General features: G+C 32.9%; 2 protein-coding genes across 4 annotated transcripts in view; one reads left to right on the top strand and one right to left on the bottom strand.

Moving 5' to 3' along the window:
- Positions 1-381: 381 nt before the first annotated feature.
- On the top strand, positions 382-1,858 carry Icmt (isoprenylcysteine carboxylmethyltransferase ste14). The gene is made up of 3 exons (XM_014241028.3): positions 382-811; positions 871-1,242; positions 1,314-1,858. The coding sequence occupies exons 1-3, from the start codon at positions 581-583 to the stop codon at positions 1,599-1,601; spliced, it is 891 nt and encodes a 296-aa protein (XP_014096503.1). The 5' UTR covers positions 382-580; the 3' UTR covers positions 1,602-1,858.
- Positions 1,859-2,827: 969 nt separating this feature from the next.
- nebu (solute carrier family 2 member nebulosa) overlaps positions 2,828-22,916 on the bottom strand; it is a 66,138-nt gene continuing 46,049 nt past the window's right edge. For 2 of the 3 annotated variants that reach the window (XM_036360447.2, XM_036360448.2), the window contains exons 4-6: positions 6,734-7,351; positions 6,407-6,658; positions 2,828-5,552 (exon numbers count right to left, since the gene is read on the bottom strand). In XM_036360447.2, the coding sequence (XP_036216340.2) occupies positions 4,980-5,552; positions 6,407-6,658; positions 6,734-7,324 (1,416 nt within the window). In that variant the 5' untranslated portion in view covers positions 7,325-7,351 and the 3' untranslated portion in view covers positions 2,828-4,979. Of the gene's footprint in view, positions 5,553-6,406; positions 6,659-6,733; positions 7,352-18,725; positions 20,184-22,916 lie in introns of those variants that run through there. The other variant, XM_036360446.2, reaches the window with a different exon arrangement.

The raw sequence follows: 22,916 nt of genomic DNA, 5'->3' as shown, positions 1-22,916 counted from the left end.
TGGACTTCCAGACAGCCAGCCTTCTTCAGATATGAAACCAGGAATATTGCTTTTAGTCCACTGCTGAGTGGTTTTTGCCTTGCACGTTGGAGCAGAATCTTGGTGGAACATCCAATGCTCTCCACCGAAGGGAAGAATTATTATGCATTCTAAATTTTGCCCCAGTTTTACCCGTTTTCTTTTTTATATTATATTATTCAAACGATATTGAAACCAAATTCTTTCAAAGCACTCGTTAATATACTTAACATTACAATATAGTTTACCAATAATAACGCTCGTAAGTTTTCACTATTTACATGGTATGAGAGAATAGCCTCCACACATTTTTGTTATAATTTATCTTAGTATCAATTTAACTGAAAAATAATATGAGTGTGGCAGCCCACTAAAACAGCTGCTAGTTTGTTTATATCGAAAAGGAGATTTCATTTATTTATATGCCAATTGCACAAAGTTTTGTAAATGCCGGATGAATATAGACATAAACAGCTCTAAATTTGTAGCACAAATAACGTGTGATAAGTAAGATTAACGTCGTGTAATTTAGTGCGGTTGTCGGGCAGAAAACTTTTCGGTCATGAATACTAGCCATAGGACAGCATCCATGGACAATACATTGTGCCATGAAGGACGTTTAAGCTTATATTGCTACCTGACGACGACTATTATTGTGCTTGTTGCTACTGTACCACAAATCTACTATGGTACGGTGCCAAATGTTTGGGGTGCCGCAATGTGGGGTCCGGTACTGTATTATGCATTGATCAATATGGTGATACGTTACTTACTGTGCGATAATGATTACCAGGTAAACAAATAACATTTTTATATGCACTGATGTTATATCAAAGCTATAAACTCTTACAGATTGCAATTCGTTCCACATTTTTGGGTTTTATGGAAGCCGCCAGCATACTAGTAATTTTGTTTGCGCCTGATGAATGGAAGCAATTTGGTGTTTATGCTTTCTTTATGTCATTCTTTCATTACTCAGAATTTCTTGCCATTGCATGGTGCAATCCAAATAGTCTTTCTACAGATTCGTTTATTTTAAACCACTCAATTCCCTATGCATTGGCAGCAATAGCTAGCTGGATTGAGTTTGCTTTGGAAGTGTGGTTGCTGCCTAGCTTTAAAAGCTTCTATTACATTTGGCTACTCGGTGTAGTATTATGTGTAACTGGTGAAGTTATTAGAAAGGTAGCCATGATCACCGCGCGGAATAGCTTTACGCATCTGGTGAGTACCCTATCTTTCAAATATTCCTTCCTAACACGTAAAATAAAAGCACAATTTTTATTTTTTTTAAGGTTCAACAAGAAAAATCAGATAACCATAAACTGATAACACACGGTATTTACGCTTATATGCGGCATCCATCATATGTGGGCTGGTTCTGGTGGTCTGTGGGCACGCAAATAATACTGCTAAATCCTTTGTGTATATTGATTTATACAATCGTATCATGGAAGTTCTTCCACGATCGAATCTTCATGGAGGAAATAACATTATTAAATTTCTTTCGATCCGATTATCACAAATATCAGCAAAATGTACCCACAGGTTTGCCATGCATTAAAGGTTATACCCTCGATTAGCTACCTGCATCAGCTGATTAGGGTGAAATGGAGCTGCATCAATGTGCTGTGCATTTAAGTGAATAACATTAAATCTAATTTCTCACAATATCTATTTCTATTTAAGTAATTAAGAGAGCATAAAGTGTTGTAACAATAAGTATTTTTATTAACAAAAGATGTGTTAAACGAATAACTTGACCATTTAATTGCAGGAACTAATATTATTAAAATCTAATATTACATGATTAAAGTTGTATTAAAGTTCAAACAAATGATTCAGTTGGCAATTATTTTTCGTGTGTAATCACATTGCCGGGAAGGAATATGTGGAAAATGGTAACTCCGTTTGTACTTCCACCGGAACCTCATTTGCAGTATGTGCGAATTTTTATCCGATGAATTTTTTGATTTCTGTTGGTTTTGTTGATTAATTAGGGGATTAGGCTAGTCTAAGATTTTCAAAATTACTCGTTAATTTTTTAGGCCAATTTTGGGATAAGGGGATATTCTAGTCTAGAAATAAAAAAATCATTTTTTTTTATATTTTAAAAGTTTAACTCATGAATATGTCTACAAGAAGATTTTTCGAAACTCAAATAATTTTCGGAGATATAGGTATTTTGCTGACCCGGTATCCAAACTAGTTCGGTCGGAACTGAAACTTTAAACGCGATTTTTTCGAAAGTGTCTCTTTCGAAAAGATACCAACGATTTCTTAAGTTTTACTGAACCGATTTAAAAGAAGAGAGTTGTTGTTGTTGGAGCGGCAGAATTTTGCCGAGTTGACAGTCCGTTGCGGTTATCGATCTGAAATTTTGCACATGTTCTTTTCTCCGCCTTATTTGTTGGAACCGCCGATGTCGGACCACTATAGCATATAGCTGCCATAAAAACTAAACGGTCGGAATTAAGCGCTTGCAATACAATGCAATCTCCGAAGAAATTGTTCAGATCGGATCACTATAGCTTATAGACTTTTATTAGAAAAATAAACAAAAATTAATTTTTTTATACCGTAAAAGTTTAAATATTTGAGAAAATATTAGCCTCAGTTAATATTTTGAAGTAATACAAATAGTTTGTAGGCAAACGTTTCACTGTTTTTTACTGTGTATATTTTTCTCCACGAGAGCAAGGCAGTGAAAGCCTTCAAAACGTTAGTAACCAAAATATATCATAAAATTACGAAACCTATAAAATTATATTTTGCTTATTTTGGAATTCTAAAATTAAAAAATGGTACATTTACAAAAATCATAATATATTTTATTTTATTTCATTAAATATTTATGCATTAACATGACATACTTTTATTTTCTGCTTAAACATGTTTATAATTATTACACATCTTTCCTTTAACTATAATATTTTCCATAACTTTTTTTATATTTATAATGGCAATAAATTATATATTAAAAAATAGGCGCACAAACTTAATGCTATGTACATTAAATGGCTGCTGTAAACATTATAGTTGCGTTAGAGTAAAACACATTACAAACATATAGTGTGAGTTAAAATAGTGTGAATAAAAAGAATTTAAAATTTAAAAAATATGTGCATAAATTGAATTTAATTTTTTTTAATGCTCAAAATATTGCTTTAATTAATTTAATTTGCGTTTTAGTAACATTTTTTGCTTGAAAGTATTTTTAGAGTGCAAAAAGTTTAACACTCGTATGGCATTGTGCGTTTGTAAACACATACACAAGACGAAATGCAATAAAAAAGAAAGTTGGTAAAAATTATTGAAAAATACAAATCACGGTTAGAATGTGTAAATGGTTTTATTTTTGTTTATTTTAAATGCGATTTTATGCTTTCTACTACTTTACAGTTAGTTCGTGTATCTTGAGTAATTATTATTATTTTTTACTTTTATATAATGTATTGTTTGTGTAAACTCTAATATGCTTGGTTGGTGGTATGCTGCTAATATTTGTTCAAACCTCGATACTATAAACTGAATGATTTTTTTACCAACAAACCTAGCTTACTTTACACACACGCACATTAACAAACGCTTCTTTCTTAGGCTGCCTGCTTATTGCAGCACCCATTTTCTTTTTAACCTCTTAACTTAACTCTGAAAACATCTTACACTTTTACAACATGATTTTTCAACATTTCATGCATTTGATTATAACTGGATCTTTAGGATATTCTTTTGACCTTCAGTCTTCTCTGTTAGTTTTATTTATGTCATCTTTACTGCCTGCATTTCTTTAAAACTATTTTTTATATTGACACAAAAAGTTTTTTTTTAACAAAATTGATTTTTCACAAAAGAAAATTTATATAAATTATGAAAAAAAAGAAAAACATATTAATTATTATTATATAATATGATTTTTTTTTATTATATCTGCTGTTCGTGTTTAATTTTCGTGATGAAATTTTCCGCATAATAAAGATATATTAATTACAATTTTTGCTTTAAAACATATTTTTAAATTATATTTTAAACAATATTTTTTTTTATCTTTTTGATTTTTTTTCTTTATAAATATCAATTTCATAGCAAATAAAATATTAAAAAAAAATTAATTTTGTTTGAAATTACAACTTTGTTCATGTTTTTAAAAATGTCTCTATTTTTTTAAATAAGCAAAAATATATATTTTTTATTATTTTTTTACAAAATTAATTTTAAAAGTTTATTTGTATTTTTATGAAATAAAAATGGCTTATGTACAATACATTAGATGCATAAAAAACTTTTACATAGAATTGCATTTCCTTAGACACAAGTGAGTATAATAAATTATTTTGAGTTTAAACAAAACAAACATACTAAAGTTTCACTCACAAATGCGTATGCATGTGTGTATATAAATATTTTTAAACATTATGAGTTGGCAACACAACAAAAAATTATATAAAATGTGAATATATGCAATTTACGGTAGATAACACATTAAAATAATAACAATTACAATTCTTACACACATAATTAAATTATAAATTCTTTGTTGCAGAATTAGTAAAGGCAAAGGAAAAGCGAAATATTGCAGATTTCTTTTTGTTTTTTAATAAATAGCTGCTTTTCCTGCCTTCTCGTATTTTTGCTTAGATTTAACGCTTAGTACTAGAGTCTATATATATATGTATGTATGTGAACATGTATCATGCGGTATATGTATTGTTATTAGCTAAAATTATGCAATACTTTTCTAAAAAAAAAATAATAAAATCAAATTAGAAAAGCATTAATACATGCAACGCATATTTCCAAAGTCCAACGCGCAAGCGTCGACTGCCCGCAGACACAATTTTTCGTTTTATAAGAAAATAGAAACGATAACTCCTCCGCCTCCTGTGTTGTCTTGCAGCTTTAATTTATGCACAGCTTCTATTTACCATTTACATCTTTTTTTCGCTCTCTCCCGCTCTCATTTAAACAGCGCCGTTGACTGCGGCTGGCGCTGTGCTCGCACTTTTGCCCTCCAACTCGGCTTGAATCTCGTTCAAACTCTTGCCCTTGGTTTCGGGCACAATAAAGTAGACGAAGAATACACCGACGATTGTAATGCCCGAGAAGAGCCAGAAGGTCTCGCCTTTGCCAAGGGAATCGGTCAAATTCACAAAGGTCTTTGTTACAACAAAGGCCAAAACCCAATTGGTTGTGCCGGCAATGGAACCAGCCACGCCTTTAATGTCAGCAGCAAACACTTCGCCCATCATCAACCATGGCACCGGGCCGAAACCGATTGAGAAAAGCACAATGAAGACGCACAAGCTAACGACGGGCAACCAGCCGATATTGGTAACTGAGTCAGCATCCTGTTTCTGCAAGTAGAAGTAGACACCCATGGAGATGGTGGATATCGCCATAATGATGGAAGAGGTGAGCAGCAATAGACGGCGTCCGAGTTTGTCAACAACAATTGTCGATACAAAAGTGGCAATGAATTGCATGATGCCAACGACAATTGTGGAGAGATTCGCGTCAATGCCGGTGTTTGCGTCCTAGGTAGAAGTAGAAAAACAAATAGTAAACGGTTAATTATTAATGAATTTGTAAATGTCAGTAATTATATTTATCGTAAGAAAGGAAGTGCTTTACGTGTAAGGTATTGTCTTCCAATTGTTGGTGGATTTCAATTCGAAGGGGGATACGAAGACCTTGATACTCTTTATTTCTGGTACTTATCGCTAGACTGTTATTCTTACAGACTCTCTTAATCGCTTATTGAATAGAGTGTTTAAGATAAAAAGTTCTACGTAAAGTAAGTTTAAATGGTGCCATAAACTCAAGTTAGATATCTTTTTGTCAAGTATTAAATGAAGTTCAAAACACAAAAAATCGTTCAACTCGCTTTTTCCACTAACTCCTACAAGTTTAAAAAAGAATTTGGCACCGCTGTGGAAAATATAGTTGACTGATTTGACAGTTCACCATCCTGTATATAAAAAATATCAAATTAAAGTTTCGAGTTTCTTAAACACCCCATTCCTACTACTACTCTAGTCATTAAATTTTTTATTTGAGCACAAATAATAATAATGAATGAGCATAAAGGTTCCATATTGAACTTGTTTAGTTGTATATTATTATTCCTAGGGTTACGTTTATGAATTAAACGGTCTATTAGATATTTTAACTCTATGTAAGAGAGAAAACTATCTGAATTTCCAAGTTCAGATATAAATATGGCGAATCAGAATCAGTTAATAGCTAAAGAACTACTACTACCTACTATCAAAAGAATGCTTTTTCAATCAATCACTTCTAACCTCACATAGACGGGGCCTCTGTGAAGGGCCTCCTCACAATATTAAAAATCTTCATTATATACATAAAATATCTGAAAAATACTTACTTCGAAAATTTTTGCCGAGTAGAAGATGACAGCGTTGATACCGCTCAATTGCTGGAAGAACATGAGACCCAAACTGATAAACAATGCCTTGCGTGTGACGGGACGTGACAGACCTTCCATCCATGATACTTGATTTTGCTTGATCTTTTCTTGGGTTTCACGTAATTCTTCGATTTCTGCCCTGTATTCATATTCCTTGCCACGTAGCCATTGAATGGATTTGACAGCGTCTTCATCCTTGTTCTTAATGATCTGCAAATAGAAACAAAAAATATTCATTAACACTATAACTTATATTGAGCAGTCGTTAGCACGCCTATTACTAACCAAGTATGTTGGCGACTCGGGCATGAAGACGAAAATGATACCGAAGACCAACGGGATCATACCGCAAACAATGCTCATCCACATGACGTTGAGACCAGCTCCAATAGCATACACAAACAATATACCAGCCGTTATCATAAGTTGAAAGAAGCTGCCAAGCGTGCCACGAATTTCCTTTTGCGCTATCTCACCAGTGTACATAGGTGCGGCTACGCAGAAAGCTCCGCCAGCAATACCCAACAGGAAACGAGCAGCATACATCATGGCAACATTTTGCGCCCAGATCAGCATAGCCCATCCGATGGTGAACGGTATTACCAGTAGTAACATAGCCAGCTTACGCCCAATCAAATTAATGAGTATACCGATGGGTATACAAACGCAAGCCGCACCTAATGTCATGGCGGAACCGACCCAGGAGAATTCGCCATTGCTTATGGGGAAATCGTAAGCGCCATTGTAAATTTGTACCTCTGCCGGTGAGGTCCAACCGAGCAGGGTACCAGCGGCGAAGGCACCCCCAGCAGCCGATAAAGCGGCCACATATTGCGGAAGTGTCTTGGAGTTGGTCTGACTTGCTCCGTGTACCATGCTGCTGCCGAGTAAATTCTCTTGGTCCTGCGTTAAATAAATACAGCAAGATATAATCAAAAATTATTAGTTTATGTCTTACGAGGGTGTTGAGTGTTAATTTATATTTCAATACTAAAGTTTAAAATAAAGTCAAAGTCAATTATCAATTTGTCTAATAGCTGTGTAGGAGTCATTAAGTTATTAGTCTTGTGTCAAAACCATCAAAAATGGACGCACGTGATGGCGCTAGGTTACTGTTAAATTATATATACTTACGTTTATATGTATGTATATACAATATATGAGCAGACCCCCCCCCCAAACCCATATTTGATATCTGGTCAACTGAAATGCTCGTAAGTTAACGGTAAATAAAAAAAGTTAAATTCTGAACTAAAAAGGGTGCGAGGAAATGGAATGTGTTGTGACCATTTATGAGCATGGCTGACTGTACATATTTTTTGTTAATAAATGATGGGCCGTTATAAAAATGTTGACAGATAAATCGGCGTCAAGTTACTTAACAAAATATTATATAATCGTAAATTTTTGGAAAGAGTTTATATGCTAATTTAGACAAATGATAAGCTGACGAGAATGTATTTAACATCAATGTGTAAGTGATGCGCTATTTGTATATCAAAGTAATCACAGAAAAAAGGTGAAAGCTCAGAGGAAATTTTTTTCATCGCATTCAACTATGCTTAGAGTAAGCTCGATGTAATAAGGTGCGTTTTTGGTTTTACAAGGTAATTACAACAAAGAAGTTGAAGTCCTCTGATATTTTTTTTAAAAGAAAACAACGTTATGTAGGGAAAGCTCAATGTAGCTGACCCCCAGGTATGCATAATAAAATAATCACCACGAAATGGTGAAGGTCTGCCTTTTTTAACGGATATGTAAGCCGGAAATGCACTATAAAGTAATCACCACAAAAAGGTGAAAGCTCGAAAGAAACTTTTTTATCCGAACCAACTTTACTTAGTAAAAGCCTAATGTGTAAAAGAAGAACAATTAAGTTTACAAAGTAATCGCAGGAAAGTAAAAGCTCTTAAGAAAACTTTTTTCATACGAAAACTGGGTGAAAGTTTAATAACTAATAAATTAAATTAAGTACATGGTATCTCCATAAGAAAGCTACTATGTGGAAGTTCAATAGAGCAATATGCTTCTATAAACCATTTCATATATGTAACGCAAAGCATTAAATAAAAGCCTTTTTGAAGCAATGTGGGTACATAATATAATATATTAAAGAATTTTAATTGCAAAAATTCGTTTAAACAAATTTTTTTGTTGATGTGAAGAAAATTATTTTTAATCATTTTTATAAACAAAGCTCGGGTGCAACTCGCAAGTTATTGAAGCAACTCATTGTTAGAGAAGAGAAGTTTCATAGCACTTGATTTTTATTCTGGAACAAAGAAACATATCAAAATAATGTTTATTATCGCGATAAACAGTTTGATTGACTAAAATAGAACATACCTAGTTCAAAAATTTATTACTAAATTGTAGTTTCCCTTCAAGTACTTAATACGTACAGTTGATTGATTAAACTAGTGAGAGTATTTTTGTAAGTACAGAGGTAAATTTATTTAGGACAGATAATACCAAGTGTATAACGATAACGATAAATTAAATAACGATTGTGACGTAAATCAAATATTAGATTGCGTACAGCTATCGACTGATAAATTTTCATCAAAGAGTTAATGATTGCTATCAACAAGTAATTAAAGGTAATGACATAAATATATGTGTAATGAATGACATAAAAGGATTGAACGTGATATTGATTATAAATATAAGAGCAAAAGGTTCAGATTGACCTCAAAAAGTAACATTTTTGTAGTATATAAATATTTTTGGTCTCTGCACGACATAAATCGATATGTTTCTGTATGAGAAAGTATTATCAGTTAAACTGAGTGGCACATATTATACTTGCATTGAATGTCTAATTAAATATTTAATAGCACTTAAAACCTTTCAATACTGGATTCTTATCCTAACGTATTCTTCTTAATTTTCTTTTCCATTCAAAATATATTTGTAATTCTTAGAGAGAGTTAAGGTGGATTGTTAGATATTGTATTGATTTCTTTTTAGCTTATGAGCTGTATATCCTGTCGTGAATGCTTTTATTATTGTACACACGTGGTGTTATAACAATAAATTTGGACTCGATGTGGAAAATTTCGGTAGAACTGTTGTCTGGTTTGATATACTTATAACCACTTTTTATACAGGAAAGTATTTCTATTTCAAAAATCGAGTGGATGCATTGGATTCAACCACAAAGACTCTGAAACACTTAAGAAGACTTCAGTTACCCTAATTTCCAGATTTCCACCTTTACTCAGAACTTCACAAATTAGACCGGATGTTCATATTTCTAACAGTTTTTGTTAATTTCGACATTACGATAATTGTTTGCGCCTGCACTTCCGGATTAGTTATGGTTTTTTATATAGATATAATGCACACACATACCACATACAAGCGTAAGCGGTTAAGCATTTGCAAATATATTTACAAATTTACATATTTGCATACATACATACACATATGTATATTTAGTAGTTATGTATGTTTTCAGTTGTTGATTGACACCTTTAAGTCTCGTTAGATAATTAATTTGAGTGTATTTCATGTAAACACATCTAAAGTGCTTACAAGTATGTACCATACATATGTACATATAATTGAATTTGAAGCATCGATTAATTCATTCGGCATTAATGAAATTTTTGCGTGCTGCAGAGCGCCTAATATTGTTCGTAAAAGGGATTGAATTATTGCGCAATTAAATGCTTAATATTCGCCACGTACTCCTCAATCCACTCGTAAATGCAAATGTGCTTATGTACATACCTTGTACCATATACGCACTTGAATGTGTGTAAATATGTATTTACTTAGTAGTTTTAAAAGCGGCAGTTGTTTTCACGTCCAGCTTTGACCTTAATTAACATTTCATTGCGTGGAAAAGAAAGCTCGTGAATAATAAAAGTTGTTGACAGTGACAGTAATGCCAATGTTGTGTTAGTTGTTGTATTATTTAATTTTTTATTGCATACAATTTTGTACTAAAAATACAGATGTTGCTATTTCGCAAATAATACACAAATATATTTATTTTACTAAAAAAAAAAGCATAAGAAACTCCACCACTATTGACTAAAGCAATCCTCAATCAGTTAATAAACCATTACTGTCAATAAAATCCTGTAATATACACAAACATACAAGCAAGTGTTTAGTTACATTGTATGCCTTCACTTTTTGCCGTTCCCTTTAGAGGGTGCAGTTTGAGTGGACGGCTTTATGTATGAATAGCTTTGCTGATAGTGGCGTTTCCGTAAGTTTCTTGTAATCATATCAGTTGCATTGATTTGAAAGCATACAGCTACTTATTCATATCATATCATATTATACAATGTGGAAGTAACATTCACACAAATAGTAAGTTAATCAGACAGTAGGGTGGTACTTAGAAATCTTTTTTTTTTTTTTTGGAGAAATTTTTACAATATTGTAGAAATTCATAATCAATAATGTTAATTCAAAACAAGTAAAGAAGGGCTAAGTTCGGGTGTAGCCGGACATTTTATACTCTATGTAAACATAGACGGACTAAAGTCAGTCGAACGTTTTAAAATCGTGAATATCAGTTATATGGGTGCTGAGGGAAGTATTGACCCGATTCTACCCATTTTTGACAAAAGGGTATATTATTATTTAAGAAAAATTTTCCACGAATTTAAATAATATATCTCACAGATTTACCGATTTTTTCTGCAAAAATTCATTATGGTCCGATATATGGGAAGTAGGTGTGGTTTTTGTCTGATTTCGCCTATTTTCACATTGTAATGTAAGAATGTCTGAATAATATTACATTTGATTGAAATTGGTGGAGTAAATCCCGAGATATGGATTTTTCCTTAAATGTTGCCGCCCACTACGCCATCGTACAACAGGTGCTTCTTGCTACTGCAATTCAATGTACCAAATTACACTTTTATATCTCAATATGGTTGGCTTAGTTTTGGCATTTTATATGTTTTCAGTAAATGGCGTTTTGGTGTCCATTTACGCCTATCTACGAACGTGCATAAAAGTTTCATTACGATATCTCAATTTTTACTCAAGTTACAGCTTGTACGGCGAGACGGAGGGACAGACAGACACTCACCCGGATTTCAACTCGTCTCATCATCCTGATCATTTATATATATGTTTATAACCTTGTATTTAGCTCGATTATTTTTATGTGACAGAAACAACCGCTAGGTGAACAAAACTATTATACTCTGTAGCAACATGTTGCAAGAGTATAATACATAATTAATATTTTTAAAAAATTTATTTAGACAAAAAATTTCGACGATGAGGACGATACCATATCCAGCAAACGTCCTCTTTTTAGACTAAAAATGTACCTCGCTAGAAAAAGATTTCACTCAAATGGGGAGGTTCAGATGGAAACAATGGCCTTTAATGAAGGAAATAATAATAATAAATAATTTTTATATTTTGAAATATTTCTAAACCCCCCCTAATGTTCAACTTTAAGTGTCGTTAAAATACTCGAGGAAGTTAATGCCGTCAGGTAAGCATATTTGCAGCACCGAAGTTTGACATGCGCCAATAGATTACACATTCCGTTTAATAACCGCCTACGCCACTGATAAAACGTCAGGAAATGCAAGCGATTTAAGTCGATTATTTCATGTTACTGCTTTGCATTACCTCCATACAAATTTGCATAACTTCGTTAAGAATGTGGGTTTTGCAGTAAGCCACGAAGAAAGGCAAACGCTTGCCTTCCAATGCTTTTCAAATATTTGTGCGTCAATATTAAAAATTTTAAGCACAATAATGCTGACTCTCTTTTCCTTTCTGGTTCTTGTCTTTCCTTGTTTTTTTTTTGGTCGATGACCTTAACGAAACGGAAAGTTCATTTCAAAGTCAAGCACTGAAAAAGAATGTGATGATGTAAAAAGTCGGTGTGGCCTTCCCTGTCACCTGCGTCAACGTTAGGTGGCTCAATTGGTGTAAAGAGTCACCTACAAGCGCAGTGGTATGCTATATGAGCGCTAAAGCAGCTATTATTATCGATGATTACATACATGGGTCACCTTAATAGATATTCACACTTCAATAATTCCGCTTGTGGCTACTTGCAATGCAGTATAGGTTAAGTTGGACCACCCTGAAGAAAATTTTGTAGGAAAAATATGAAATCGCATTTTACTGTATGAATTTTACCGTTATTATCACAATTCCGGCATTAGCATTTATGCATTAGGCTGCTAATTTTGGCTCAAACTTTATCAATTTATAAGCAGTGAATCAACCCACAGTTCTACCACTTTCTTCGATGTAGACATCGGCATAAATATGTCTGAATTTTCGACCTATTTACAATGGCGTGTGATAAGAAAACAATTATAGATTCGCCGTAAGTGCTTTGTTAGCTGGTAATCAGACTTCGATCATGCAATTCACACCCTTCCGTTAAAAATAAAAATACCATTTTTTTATGAGTGGGCATATAACGGGTACGCCAGTAGGCACTTCACAAATACGTATCCGATATTCGAATAACCTTTATAAGTATATGTTATATTATTATATGGCAGATAAGTATTTAACGCAATAATTATGAAAAAAAAAATAATTATCACAGCTTCTTCTCGTTATTTTTCTAGTGTTCTTTAGACAGCAAAAACACTAGTACGTGACGTCACAGTTACAAATTTACTATGCATTTTTTACAGTTCGTGGCACAAACGAGTCTAATCATTTTTGTATTTAACGTCTATTATTATTTCAACCCAAAGAATATAAATTTTGTATCGAATTATTACTTTTTAGTTATGAAAACTTTACCTAAATCAACAGTAATTTCAACACAAGAACTTCAGACTACAAAAAGTTAAATTAATAATGTTTGCACGAACGATTAATGTTTGGGAATATTTGGGTAAAAAACTAGGAGTCTATGTATCCCTCAAGCTCATTAAAAATATTTTGTAGCTGCCTGTCAGAATGGAAACCCTATTATAACATCGTATATTTGAACAGTTCGCTACTCGGATGTTATTATTATAACGTGATTTTTCATTAGTTCTCACAAAGGTGATACTTTTAATGGCAACAATGTGTAATATAAAGCAAAACACTAAAATAAGAGGTGTTACAGATCTTAAACTTTCGAAGAAATGTCGGTGCTACAAACATTTTGTAGGAAAGAGGCTTTACGTTGAAAATTTTCAAGGGTGTTATTTATACCACAATAATGTAAGGTCAAAAGTAGCAGATTTTGGACTTAAAATGGGAGTGTTAATCAGCTCAGTTGACAATATACTATATAAATCTGTCAAAGAAACGGGTCACGTTCTAAGTGAATTCTTCATAGAACTCTTAACATAACAACTTAAAGCTAAACTTACTTTTTTTTTTAATTATAGGTCAGCGTAACTTGTTTAGTCTGGCTTTTAGTAATTTTAATTAATTTATAACCACCGCAGATAGACATATTTAGTTTAAACGGTCAGAATTTTTATTGTAAGACCATAGATAACAATATTTGAAAAGGTAAGGGCAGTTGGAAATTATATTGAGCAATTTTCTATTTTAAGCTTTTTTATTTACTGAAATACCCCGCCTTACGTTGTACTACTTGTATTCACTCTAAAGAAACAAAGGCCCATTCACATACAACTTTCCTTGATTTACGTGACAGTTCATACATAAGCAACGAAGCGCAGAAAATAAAGGTATGCCGCAATTAACGCTTTGCTTTCAGCATTTCTTTCTAATAAAATGACGAATGTTACTTGGTAAAGCGAAGAAAGATGCGAGTTGGCCAACATTTTGCTTGGCTTCGCGTCGAAACTTTTTATGTGAATGCATTTATACAAAAGCGTACATTAAACTGTTATGTCAAAACAATTGTCTGACACCAATGCGAAGCAAAAGTTCTATGCGAATTGGCCATTACGGTCTTAACCGATTTTCAGCTATTTACATACAATTCTTTTTGTACCAATTTCCGAAAGTGGAACAAACATTATTGTGCAAGGGCGACGAAAGCCACATGTTAAAACGAAATCCATATGAACACAACTAAATAATGACGAAGTATGTAAATAGTGCCAAGTGGTGTAAAAGCGTTTAAATGAAAATCATTGTTTATTTTTTTTTCAAATTTGTTTATAAATTTCACTTCAAATTATGTACGAAAAAAATCTCAACGTGAGTATGAGTAATGGTATGAAAACAGATAATAAAGTTTGAGTACAAGTAAAAAAAAAATATAAATAAATAGTGAATTGAAATTAAGGAGTGACCTTTTTAACCTTGCATCATCGATGGTGTATAATAGCTGGTCCATAAAAGGCACAGTAGGTACGCGAGAATTTGTACCAGAAATATGAAAACAATAGTAATCAGAATGTAATCGACATGTGTTGACATTTGTTAACAATTGTTGTATAATATTGATTAAGAGCGAGTATATTCATACACTTAGCAGTACAGCAGGATATTTGAGCTGTGAACATATGTAAATGTGGTTAACAGAGATGCTGCCGTACAGTTGTATGTACATTTATTGACATACAATTGTTGCATGTTTATGTAATGGCGTTTGAAATGACGCAAGTGACAACTTGGATGGCAGGGAATCTTTCTCTATTTGCAAAAGCTCGAATTTCATGTGATACATTTGAGTTGTTGTTTGTATGCATATAAAGCTTTAATACCAAGTGTTTGTATGTATATGAGGCTTTTAGGTGTCTATTTTAAGCTTCCTTTTTCTATAAATTTGTCATATTGTTTGTGCTGATGATTAATAGCAATAAATGTGGTTAGTTAACATTAGTTGTTTTATAGCAATAATATACAATATTAGAATATTGTTGTTGTTAAAATAACTTTTTGGATAATAGCTAGCACTAGTAGTACTTTTGGGCAGGTTTTGTTGCAGTGAGCTTCGTGTTATCACTGTTCTAGCGTTCTTAGAGAACTGGCAAAAGGAGACGAGTTTATAGAGTGATATCGAAACTACTTGAACCACTTTTTTCAATTTTGAAGAAAAACATAATTCAGACAGAATTTTTAACAGGAACGTGCACCCGAAAACCTTCTAATATCAATTATATGGCTTCGGATGTACTTATGCCATTTTTCTGGTTCACAATAATCGAAATAATTGAAGTTCAATAACTGAATTTTATACCAACCAACTTCGTGTCACTACTTCTCTGTTCGCTACATATGAACTCTTTCTTGCGAAAAAATATACAAATCCAGATAAATGGAATCAATATAAGAGAGCATCTGGATAGCGCATTAAAGTGGTATAACCTCTTATTAATTTATTTGATTATACGATTATAAATGATTTAACTCGCATAAATCGGTTCGATTCACTACTGGACAATGTTTTTCGAAGCAAAGTCAGCTATATTTATATTAGTATGCTTGGAAGTAATTGTAAGGTAAAATATTTCTATAATCGGAATATACTGAATGGCTGAATATTGATGCGTAGTCCAAGTAGATCTATAATAATAACCTTGCACATCTATTTGAGTAATTTAATTATGTTAATTGGATAGTAAAAATCATATAATATTATTTAAATGTATGTGTATTTTGAGAGACACCATTTAAAGAAAAAGGTTTAATTGAATTCCTAACTTTTTCCGCCACAATTTGGAAAATTTTTATTACGCGTTGTTTATAAACATGTATAGAAAATATATCAAAGTAAAATTGGGAGATTTAAAACCAATGTGATTAAAATTACGTGCATATAAGCAATTACTGTTTGCGAAAAATGGTCAAATTGCACGAAAATTGAACTTAATTACACATCAATACTAATTAGTGGACACTAACAACTATAGCTGGTCACTTGATATGTTTTTGGGGAAAAGGTAAAGTCATTAAAATAGCTGACAAACGCAGAGTACTTGTTCGATTTCGTTTAAATTAAATAAATTATAGCTTTTTAAATACACATTTATTTGGTTGTTATTAAAATTATCACAAAAAAAAAATTTATTAAATAATAAATTTAAAAATAATAGTCAAATAAAAACATAATAAGGTGTGATTTTAGAGTAAAAATTAATTTAGATAGAGTTCGAGGCGATTTTAATTATTTTTTACTGAAGAACTGATGAACTGCGATACCTTGACAGCTTATAGATGGATTTAGAGCAGTTTCCTGTTACCAAGCTAAACAGTTTCTGGACTAAATCAGTAGAGCAAAATATAAAATTTCATAATGAACATCTTTAATGGCATTTGTGTCTTATTTCATACCAATCATGTATGTGAACTTGTTTCGTCATATATCCGAATCTCTAAAAGATCATCGTGTGGTATCAACATGTTTAAAGCTTTGCAACTAAAAACAGTTTCTGAACTAATAAACCGTTCAGATTTAGTAGCCCTCTCAAGTTTAATGTTTTATGTTTAACATAAGATCACTTTTCATTGACGAGTTTATGAAAATCTCCACTAACTCGAATTTAATTTTAAGCAAGAAAATAAAAAGCTGTCAACTGAAAAGTCTATGTAACTCGAAGTTCAAATTGACAAGTTGTTGCTCAAACCAACCCGAGAGATGATCTTAAAAGATCGATTGCTCGCTATCTCTACGTTAGAATTATAATTTTCTATCGTTAGAAGTGGTATGTATGTTAATTAAATATCATATAATTATGTTATTATTATGAATACACTTTTAGCAATTGTCTTCGAGTTCAATACGAAGACTGTGTCATGAGAAAATGTGCGTTAAAAGCCAAAACTAGTTTATATAGTTGAGTACTAGTAGCAAGATAACAACTACTAATGCACATCTGTATGTCAATGGCAGACTCTGACCACAGACACAATGTCAACAGCATATTTATCTCCAACAAGAAAAAATCATTGCAAAGTCTTATTTGTGAGTGGAAGTGTGAGCCGAACTTTATTTGTGTGCAAACATAGAACCAACACAAACATACTTGTGTTGGCACAGACACATATTGCGTCTTAAAAATTTTCCATTAGCATTGGTAAGGCTGCAGGCCAAAAAGCAAAGCTGGGGTATAAAACAACAAAAAAATCAAATCAGACAGTGAATATTGAAGAGATACTGAGCAAATGAACGCGCATTGCGCATCGTGTAGCGACAACAATAAAGTTGGCGATATATTTACATATATGCATACAAAGTGCAAGCTGGAATGCATAAATATACAAACATATGTATAAGTATATAATATATGTAAATATGTATTTAAGCTTGTTTGTGCGAGTTTGTCGCTTGCATTGGCGCTATAAGTTTTGCGATTACAAATTTGGTCACCAACAACTACTGTTAGTCGGTGTATTAGCAACCGGTGGTCTGTAGTCTTGCGCCAAATGTGGGCTTGGCGTGGCGCTTGTAATTGCATTTGCCAAGCACTGCACCAGCTGGGTAGCAGTCATAAAACTCAACCGATAACTACTACCATAAAAATATCTATTAATAGCTTATTTAACAGTGGTTAGAATATAATGTTGGCAGTTAAAAGTTCTCAGTTCAGTTAGCAGATTTAAAACTCACAATTATGGAACCAGAAACTGATTTTAAGCCCAGATTTGTATTACAAATAGGCTCTAGAGCTTTTGCTTACTCCATAATCTTACTCAAAGCTTTATAAGGAGTATTTAGACAGAAGGTATATAATTTCTACTATTTTTAAAAATATTTATCTAACTTTAAGTTAACTTTAGAGCTTTCGCTTACCTAAAAAATGTAGTAAAAGTTTAACAAAAAGTTCTGCATACACAAAAAATTCCAAAGGAAATACCCAAAGTTATCTAGAACAACACTTTAGAGCTTATTTATTCGAAAAATGCAAGAAAGTTTATGCCAAGGTCTAAAAACACATCAAATTCCAAGTGAAATGACGCGTTAGAGCTTTCGCTGGATTGAGAAATTCAGCGAAAGCTTAGTAAGAACATCCACCTATGTACGTAAAAAATTCTAAGTAAAATGTACAAATTAAGCTCAAATAGAATAGAATAGCACTTTCGCTTGAGTGAAAGCTTCAGCGAAACATAGTGTAAATATATATATATTTTTACCTGATCAATATGATCCCAAAAATAATAAGAAGGTCAAAAAAGTTCAAAATATGCTTTCAATTCTTGACTCAAAACGCAGTGAAAGTTTTACATGATTATTATGTGATTTTTGAATTTTTTGTTAATTTATTGTTTTTTCTGAACTGTTACGAAACTCATGATAGATGCTCTGGTGTTTGTTTGAGAAGGAATAAAGGTGCAAATATTAAAATTCTTATAGTATAACTGTATTTATAGAGATTTCATTCTTGTAGTATTAATCATTGCATACCGCTTTGTTCGAGCCATATTTTTCACCGGTGTCAGATGCCTCCAGCAGGTGGGCGCTCTCCTCTTTAACGCCTACTTTAGCAGGCGCGTTTTCCGTTGATGTCGTCGACATATTTGATTATTTAACACTTTTATGGTAATCTTTTCGTGGTTGAACGAATTAATTGCTTGTTGTTGTAATATAGCAGTAGTAATCCTGGTTAAATGATATTCCTTTTGTTGATTTTCAATTCTGTAAATGTACGAGGATATCGCCAGCTGTCTTCGGTTTATTGGTAATACTCTGACTACAATTATTTCGAGTTGTGGAATGATGAAATGAGTTTTTTTAATTTAGTAACGGGCGAGTGGCAAACAATTTAGAAGGTTTTAAGCTCACTTTCACTTGCATAAATTTCATAAAATTTCAGCTTATTTCTTATTAAATTGTGTGTATATGTTTTAAATTCCCACGTTTTTACGACTACGCACTCAATGTCCTTCGAATGTTATTGTCACAGTTATATGTAATGATTAACCATAAAAATACTGCACTTTTCTGTCGTTGCTTGCTGCTACTCGTCGAACAGTTAAATGCAGATTCGTCGTTTTGGACTTTGTGCTCCTGACGCTCGCTGTTTACTGCTCCCTACGTGCTACTTACCGGTCGGGTGTTCGTTTTTCAAAAAATGCTGGCCACCCACGTTTTCACTTTAACGTATGACCAGGTTACTTACGACTTCGTGCCGTACTGAGTCCTGACGCTTCAATAACACCCACACTTCGGCAATGACAAATGTTGACGCATGCTCCGTTATGCCGTGACATTGACGTTCTTGCCTCAGTTTTTATTTATAGTTTATGTTGCTATTATTGTTGCTTTTTTGTCCTTGATATTGGCGTATTTCTCAAAAAATATATTTTTGGCAACAATGCCGGGTTCGTTTCTGCTGTTTTCAGATACAGGTGTTTGGAGTTCTGCGCCAAAATGTATAGTTTACTGCAATTTTATAGCTGTTTTAGACTTTTTCGACTTTCTGATTGCCTATCTGTTCAGTTTTGTTTATAACTTTCTCTCTAATTATTACGCAGCACCTGCAGATTTCTCACTGACTAGCTTTATTGTTCGTTTTTTCGCTGCCACTGTTAATTTAACTATACATAAATATGTATATACAATACAACTATCCAGTACGGTTATGCACTAATTCCGGTGTACTTATTGCTAAATATTGCCGTTAGTATCCTGATATGCTCTGCCACACAGTTTCAATGCACTTCCTGCGGCGCTTTGCTTTGCTTGACACTTTTGCTTTATTTCCGCTTTATATACATAAATATATGTACATATATATGTATATGTATGTATGTTTCTACATAAATGTGTTTTACCAAGTACGTTTGTTCGAGTATGTTTTGTTATATAAATTTGCTCTTTTCCACTAATTTCCAGCTAAGCGCGTAAATCGAACTTTGTTTCTGTACCGCGCGAATGCTTACAAGTAAATGCTAAAAAATTCACCTCTCACATGAAATATAAAAACTCGTATCCGCTAACCATTGTAGTGCCGGTTCCAATCCGCGCCACGGCATTGTAGCGCACGCACGCACACAGCTTAATATGCCGCCTTTAATGCGTATTGGTGTGAGTGCGAACGCATCTGGTGCATGGCACACACACATAACTGTATGTATATAAGTTAGTTGGTGTAAATCGCGTGCGCCTGTTATTTTGCTCACGAGCGCGCTCAGCATCGTCCACGCCCTCTCCCATTCCTTCGTGTATGCATACGATTACTCGCAGCAGTCGCGCCGCGCACACACCTCCAAAACGGTAGCTGCAAAGAATTTGCGCTTTTTCATTGTTGTATTTGACAGCTGCTGGCTTGTCTAACAAGTCATTCACCACTCGTGTAGCGTGGCTCGTCGGCTAAGGGGCTGGTGTGGCGTCAGCGTGTTGTTGGCATTGTGTGTAGTGTGAAGGTAGGCGCAGCCAAGGGGGCAGGGGGTAGCGGTATGTAGGCTGCAGAGCAGATAAGAGTTCCTGTTTTTTGCTATTTTTGCATAGTTTCGTTCAATGCGCGATATTTGCTTTGCTTTAATTTTTTATTTTCCTTCGAAAGTAACTTCGTCATGCTCTCAGCGTAGCTAAGCTGGTAGATATGCACTCAGCTAAATAGTACGTGCCCCTCTTTCTGTTTGCTTTTGTTGTTTTAAGTATAATGCTGTTTGTTGTTGTTGGTGGTGCAATAAAATGCATGTACATACGTCACAGTACAGATATGGAAATGTTTTGGAAAAAAATCAATCGATTTCTATACACCTACCAGTATGTATGAGCATAACTAACCTTCGCTTGGAAATAAATTTAAAGAGCGGCAGCTACTCTTCCGCAGCTCAATTACACAAAGAATGAATACAAATCAGTCAAAACCTTTAGCGAAAATTTGGATTATAAATATCACGCCGGATGATGAAAGAGACTGTCTTATGCAATACCGGTGAAATAGCATTGATTGCGTCGCTGTTGAGAGGGCTGACGCATACCTTACCTTAATTGGCTGAGAATATAATACTAAGTTCAATGTATATATGTATGTAAATATTGAGGTTTTGCCAGGTATGCAGTCCTTATTATGATGAAATCCGATGGAAAATGTTTTTGTAAAAAAATTGTCCTCAAAATCTCTTACATATCTGGCATGTAATGCGTTTACTCAAAGTTTTGTTTTAAAGATTTAATTTCAAAATACTCAGATCGAACAAAAAGAGCATATTACTGCTTATAAATACATAAATACTTAACAAAAAATAATAATGTTTGACTACTAAGACGATAATTAAACGATTTCGAATTATTGAATGTTTCTCGTTTTTTCATTCGACTTGAACTCGCCGCTATCTTTACATATGTAGGGAAATTGATTATTTCATATTAACTCATTCAATCTACAAACAATTTCGAATAGATCGAAAGATTTATCGGGTTTTTTACTGAAGTAAAGAAAAATTGAAAATGAAGCAAAAAATATTTTTGGTTAAACAGATTTTCTGTAGCTTATCGCTAATTCCAAACGAGTCCGAAAAATGTACTACATAAATTCAGTTTAATCAAACTTGCACAGAATTCGCGGCGAAATCAAAGCAACTTCATTTATTTAATGAAGATAAGGAATACGTTTCGAAGAAGTGTTTTCGGAAATTACTCATCGCTAAAGGCAGAAAAGCTCTCCAGCATTACAGTCTAATTAGCTGAGGAAATAAATAACAAAAGAGTATATATATATATATATATATGTGGGGTATTTACTTTAAATGTACATATCAGTGCATGTATATGTAAATTATGTTTAAAAGCAATTTTCCCGAATTTCATAATATTTTATGGAGTACTTCTGAATACCGTGGCTTGTAAACAAACGTTCATATCATTCGAATTTACTTGGTTTATATGAATAAGAATTTCGTTTGTTGCTTTTAAAAGCTTTTTGATGTGCTCTGATGACTAAATAAGTTCCATACGTCTATTACTACTTGTAATATCAGTATTCTTTAATTTTTTGTATTTTTAAAATTTGAGCATTCGTTTTTTAATTCTTTTCACATTGAAGTTTTTGTTCTTAGCATTTCTTATTACTTTTATTATTTCCTGCTTATTTTTGAAATAACATATTGAATTCTATTACTAATACTAACGCCCTGATAAATATTTTTGTTGTGTTCTAAAAGCGGTAAATATTTGAGAATCAAATAAAGTAATAAGAAAGGAAAATTAAATATTTGTCATTTACTTAATAATAACCAAATTAAAAGAGAATTAAAATTGGGGGAAAAGAAAGCGGAAAAGTTTCATAAGTTTCCAAGAAATGTTGCCCAAATCTAATTTGATAATATTGTCATAAAATTTGTATGCAGTGTTTTTGCTTACTACTTTTATATGCAAAATCCACATTGTAGGTAGTAGCTTGGCTCTGTTGGATGTCAAGGAGTCTTCAAAGTCAAAACATTTATTTGCATAAGTATTTATTGTTTGCGGCTTATAACAATTGCAAATTGCGTTATAAAAATTGCATAATGCTTAGGCAAGTACGTATACCATATATCGATACTATGCTCATGTATAATGCATTAGAGTGGTTTTTTGAAGGAAATACTTATTGCCATATTTTGTTAGTAGATTTTTATACAGTTTAATTTTTGTTATTTTATAACA

This window comes from Bactrocera oleae, chromosome 6 (genome assembly GCF_042242935.1).
Source record: "Bactrocera oleae isolate idBacOlea1 chromosome 6, idBacOlea1, whole genome shotgun sequence".
Lineage (NCBI taxonomy): Eukaryota > Metazoa > Arthropoda > Insecta > Diptera > Tephritidae > Bactrocera > Bactrocera oleae.
This window is presented reverse-complemented; position numbering and strand designations above follow the sequence as displayed.